The sequence below is a fragment of the Danio aesculapii genome, chromosome 15 (genome assembly GCF_903798145.1).
Source record: "Danio aesculapii chromosome 15, fDanAes4.1, whole genome shotgun sequence".
Lineage (NCBI taxonomy): Eukaryota > Metazoa > Chordata > Actinopteri > Cypriniformes > Danionidae > Danio > Danio aesculapii.
This window is the reverse complement of record NC_079449.1, coordinates 19,062,084-19,068,083: the sequence shown is the minus strand read 5'-3', so window position 1 is coordinate 19,068,083 and position 6,000 is coordinate 19,062,084. Positions and strand designations below refer to the sequence as shown.

The following is a 6,000-nucleotide window of genomic DNA, read 5'->3' as shown; positions in this document are numbered from 1 at the left end:
CAATGATTGATTTGAATGAATTAGCCTGATGTGTTTAGTGTTCGAAAATATTATAAATCTTTCAAAAAATTAAATATATTGTTTTCAAAGGGGAAAAAAGTGTTTGTTTTTTACCCAGACATTTAAAAAGAAGATATTTTAGAGCAGTAATCATAATACCGTAAAACCGTGATATTTTTATCCAAAGTTATCATACCGTCAGAATCTTATAACGGCCCATGCCTAAATCTAATATATGTGCACAAAAATACTATTATGTTTATTATATTATTCATTATTGTAGCTTCCTATAAAAAGTAATTATGAATTTAAAAGAAATATTTGTGAGGGGTGTACTTATTTATGTTGAGCACTGTATATCTAAGTAAATATCGCAATGTATATTAATCATTTGAGCTGGTTTGTTTTTAGATTTTCAGTTTTTCTTTTCATTTTAGGTACATTTGAATCATTTAGTTGTGTTTTGTCATTTTTATTAGCTTTTTAGTTAAAAATATGTTTATATATTTGTATTTAATGTTTTTAAAATGTGATTTGTAATTCTTTTAGTTTTATTATGATTTTGCTTCTTGACAACTGGCTAAAATAAAGATTAAATAAACTGGCTAAAATAAAATAAAGAACAGGCTTAAAATTAAAATTAGATTTTTATATCTAATTTAATTAGCTTTTTATTTTAGTGATCATTACTTTAACTGAATTTAACGGAATTACATATTTTATGGAATCAAAATGAAATAAAGCAATTTAAATGGTACATTTTATTAATTGTTTAATTATTTTTTATTTTTAGATTTTCTATTTTTTTTTTTTTTTTACTTTTTTTATTTAATTTATTGTAAGTAAAGTTTTTGTAATTTAGTTAACATAATAAAACATAATAACCCTGAAAATGCATAAAGGTTTACATTAACAGACATAACATAAAATAAGTAGAGAGGAAGAAAAAAATGTTACACATTTATTTACATTTTAAATAAAATATTTATTATTAGGCCTATTTGTGAACAGGAAAATAACTTGTATTTTTATTAATAATTAATTATTTTAACCACCAATCATAAGGCGCGCCACATTTATACATTTATTGCCTTATGATTTCTAAAGACAAAACACTATTAAAGCCTTAACCAGCCATCATTAAAATGAATCAGAGAGGCTCATCTCTCCTACAGCAAATGTCTTGTCTTTGACAACAAAGGCCTTTCAGACTCGTCCCACAGATATTTGCTTACAAGGGGGTGAAACCAGACATACTTGGACCAGCCTTCAATCAAAGTACAAGCTGTTGTTTGGTGAGAGACTCAGGACTCGGAGGGCAGAGGAAGGTCACAGCTGACTGACTCTGCTTAATGTCAAGCAGGACACTATGGAACGACTTTTCCAGTCCCATGAACACACACACACGCGCGCGCGCACACACACACACATTCACACACGCACACACACCGCAGAAGAATAACAATGTGTGTATTCATCACAGCATATCAGGCCTCTTCTTCACACTGCTGTCTTTTAAACTGTGCCAAAATATCAAACTACCACATATACAGAAATACAGATGCTTTGGATATTATATTTCACACATGCACTAACTTGTTTTCAGTATGATTAAATATTCCACATCTGATCTGGAAGACACTTAAATGGAGCAGTTAATGTATTCTTATGCCTAATTCTATTATTGATAAACAAACTAGTGATATTGCGCTGGGTAGAGATGGTCATTGCTAAAAGCTGTGGAACAGACTGTTAAAAATATATATGGACGCGTGGCGCCCTCTGGTGGTTGAGTGGATAGAAGTGACTAGCTGTCGTTGATAACGCAGCAGGAATAATAATTCAGCAAGAACTTTGCCCCGAGGTTGCAAACAACGTAAAGTTACGCACGTGTAACTGGATTCAAACCATACTAAACCATTAGAATTTGGATTATTTGTTTTACTAACAGCTCGAACCTCGGGGGCGTTGACAAAACTGCAACTTCATTGTTTGTTTTGTATTGATGAAGTCCGCTAGCGCATTTCTCCGGTCTCTGGCTGTTCAGCGTAAAGCACAAACCCTGAAAATGTCTTCTGCTGTTCACGAGAATGTGAAGGTAAGCTGCTAAAACGCGTTGTTACTCTTTAATATCGCTAAACATGGGACGCGACCAGCGACATGACAACACATTTTAAGTGCAATTTCATCATTTACAGCTGTGATCTGTATGTATGTAGCCTACTTTTGACTTTAGGGCATCTGCAAAGAGGTGTTAATGTGTTTTGTGCAGAATTGTGCCCATAGGAAAGTTTATACAGTTTTGCCGTGCAGATGTAAATAGTCACTTGACCAGAGCGGTTTTACTGTAGTATATTTGAAAGATTTTTCTTTTTGGCAGACCACTTCACCCTGAGCGGTCCTTTTGTTGGGTCAGTAATAAGATTTAACACTGTCAGTAATAATAATTTAAAGAAAAAAATAAAGAAAATAATTAAATAATTACAGCATTAAATGTGCAGCATGTAAGTTTTTGACTCTTCTAAGGCATACAAATACCATGATATGTTTCAGTCAGGAAAGCTCTGAAAGTATGCGTCCGCGACCGAAATGCGACTGCCGGTGGACAGCAGCAGACTCCGAAATGAGATGCAGATACAGAGTTCCACATGAGGTCATTAATAGGCAAATGATATAAATATCACGAACGTAAACATTAGGTGAGCAGGTTACATTGTAACCACGTGTCCTAACAACGTGCTTTGTGATGAGATTTGCAGTGATAAGCAATTTGGCTGTTTGCACCAGACATAGCAGACAGAAATTTAAAAACAGTCATTCAGAAACACAGAATATGCACTCACTCACAAAATAGTAATGTTTATAATCTATTTAATACATATTAACCCTCTTTACCACATTACATGCTAAGTCACTGATATGTGTTGGTTTTGAGTCAGTTCTAAAGTTCAATTTCAAGCGGTTTATTTTGTTTTTAAGATCTGAGGTGAACTATCTGCTGCTGCTTTCAGTAGTGCGGCAATAAATGTAATGTAAAATGGCATTTAAACTCACATTGTTAGCAACCGCATCTGTTTAATGTTATCATTTTTATTTTATTTTTTTTTCATATTTATTTTGTGTTGGTCACTTGTCACTTTATGTACACTGGAAGCTTCTGTAGCCAAAACAAATTCCTTGTGTGTGTGAAGCACACTTGCCAATAAAACTGATTCTGATTTAATGCTGAATAAAGCACACAAGGTTTACCTGAGGTGATTTTTGTCAGTTCTGTTGTTCACCTGTGTGAAATAGAAGCCGTTTCTTACATAGCAATTTGAGGTGTTGGTTAGAACAAAAATTCCTTTTAATATGGAAAATATTCCTTCTATCTCCATCAGGTGCCGTTGCTTTTATTTAGAACAGGGCTTAAATCACTTGCTCCTGTCCTCAATATGGCAACCTGCGCTTGCGTTTGTTTTGATCCAGGAGTGCAATACCTAGTTCAACCACTGGGTGTCAAACGTGCACTGTACCTTTAAGAAAGCTTCACTGTATCTTCAACTCCATCCATAATGATGAATTTATCATTTTATTTGTTTTTAAATATACATATATTTACAAATATGATTCAATAATACATGTTTTTCATAAAAATCTCCTGTTCATTAAAATGTTTCAACAACAAAAAACTACTACTATTATTTTTAAGAATAGGACCCCCATAATGAAATGTTTGGTTGTGTAAAAAACCAATCTAGTGTGTTTTAAACCTGCAATTTGAATGTAAAGCATGAATTGTGCTTGTAGTTTAGCAGAATTGGTTCAGGGGGTTGGTGCATCAGTTACATGTTGTAGTCATTGTGTCTGAAGTACAAGTAATTGTGTGTAAACAACTAAGAAAAAATAAGTTCACAGTACTCATTAGGATTAGTTTTTGAAATGAAATGGTTTGTTGCAATTGGTTTCCTCAAATAGGTTGAGTTACCTTAACTTATTGGGTTTTACAGTGTAACTATCATGTTTGGTTTTCTTTTATAGTAATTTATACACTGAAATTCAGATTTTTTATTTATATTCTTTATTTTTAATGAAAAAATAATTTATGATTTATTATTATATAATATACTTAATTTTTAGTTTGTAAACCCCTGCCTTGTGTACACTTAAAGCATGCAGCGTCTCTTCATTGGATTTGTCATGTTCATGCTTGGGCTTTTCATATAAATGGGGTTTAGCATTTCTCTACTGGACTACCACATCGTGGCTTTGTATTACTTACAGAATTATTATGGCTCTCGGCTGGAGACTTCAGATGACTTGCAGACCAATGCTGCATGCGTCCTGCCCTCTAAACCCCTGGCTAAGAGCGCATGTGAAGCCCTCAAACAAGTTCACCCGGATGTTTGCAAGAGGTATAGCATCACTGAGCAACACTGAATTGTAAATATAAAAATGTAATTGGATAAATCTGCAGGTATTTCGGCTGCGGTCTGGTGATTCCAGAGAAGCTGGAAGGATGTAAAGTGCTTGATTTGGGCAGTGGATCGGGCAGAGACTGCTTCGTCCTCAGCAAACTGGTGGGAGAGAGGGGTCAAGTCATTGGACTGGATATGACAGACGAAATGGTACTATGCAGATTTTAACCTATAAGTCACTAATGGCTTTGGTTTTATCATATCAGTTTAGCCCAAAGTCAGATTCTGACAATGAATTATCAAGCAGATTTACTACAAACCTTTTTTAACTCTTTCCACACACACACTCTTTTTGAGACTGTGCGTTTTGTAACTTTGAGGATGTGCAATACAATTCACACTAAAGAAAAAAGAATTTTGCTTCGGATGTCCTCATTAACCAAGATATACGAGTAGAATAACTGAAAAGTGTGATAATATGAAAGAAAGTGCAACTTTTACCTTTGTGTGTTCTCCATAATTAGATATCTGCCTCACAAAAATATGTCCAGTACCATCAGGAGAAGTTCGGATACTCAAAACCAAACACTGTGTTTGTGAAAGGATACATGGAGAAGCTCAGTGACGCAGGGATACAAAACGAATCATTGGATGTACTTGTGTATGCACAGAACTATTATCACAGTTGTAGACCATTAATCTGCCTGAGCAAAAGTTGCAAAAATGCCTTTTCATTCTAGGTCGAACTGTGTTATATGTCTGTGTCCAGATAAAAGAACTGTTTTAAGTGAAGCCTTCAAAGTTCTTAGGGTGAGATCAAATCTATCACACACCCACTGCTAATATTTTTTATATTATTTTGCCATTTATGAAACTGAAATATTTCTAAGCTTGTTTCATTTGTAAATGATCCTCTAGGAAGGCGGAGAGTTGTACTATAGTGACATGTATGCAAGCAAAGCAGTTCCAGACTCATTCAAGGAAGATCCAGTTCTGTGGGGTAAACTTTGATTGTTTTTGGTTGTTGTCATTTGGACGTTGCTTTATCGCTATACTAATTGGTTTCTGAGGCGGTTGTATATTTGTTTCTGATTAATTGATGAAAATTGAATGAAGAAAAAAAACTAAATCTCAAACATCTAGTTATAATTTCAGAAATTACTGATTCTTAGCATGATTAAAGCCATAGAAGCTGGCATGGTGTTAAAATAGCTATAGTTTTGAATTCACTAAAACATGGAGCAGAAAAAGCACAGATTGGTTTTAAGGAATAGTTCACACAAAAATGTTGTCACCATTTACTTATCCTTCACCTGATCCTCCACCTGAGTTTCTTTCCTCTGTCAAACACAAAGGAAGATATACTGAAGAATGTTGGGGGGAAACAACCATTGAATTCCATAGTATTATTTTTTCCTACACTGAAAAAAAAAGATTCAGAGATGATTTCTTGGATTTACAATTTTTTTTAAGTAAAGTAGTTGTAAACAATTTATTTGGGCTGAGTTTAAACAAACAAATTAAGTTGAACATTACTAAATTTAATTTGTTTAAATTCGACACATATAATAGTTTGCAACGATTTTGCAGACATTTTTTTCAG

At 33.8% G+C, this 6,000-nt stretch overlaps 1 protein-coding gene across 1 annotated transcript in view; it reads left to right on the top strand.

Moving 5' to 3' along the window:
* The first annotated feature begins 1,853 nt into the window (after positions 1 to 1,853).
* Positions 1,854 to 6,000, top strand: part of zgc:153372 (uncharacterized protein LOC767695 homolog) — an 82,488-nt gene continuing 78,341 nt past the window's right edge. The window contains exons 1-6 of the mRNA XM_056473269.1: positions 1,854 to 2,098; positions 4,264 to 4,394; positions 4,457 to 4,607; positions 4,922 to 5,058; positions 5,138 to 5,207; positions 5,316 to 5,397. Of these exons, the coding sequence (XP_056329244.1) occupies positions 2,006 to 2,098; positions 4,264 to 4,394; positions 4,457 to 4,607; positions 4,922 to 5,058; positions 5,138 to 5,207; positions 5,316 to 5,397 (664 nt within the window). The 5' untranslated portion in view covers positions 1,854 to 2,005. The remainder of the gene's footprint in view (positions 2,099 to 4,263; positions 4,395 to 4,456; positions 4,608 to 4,921; positions 5,059 to 5,137; positions 5,208 to 5,315; positions 5,398 to 6,000) is intronic.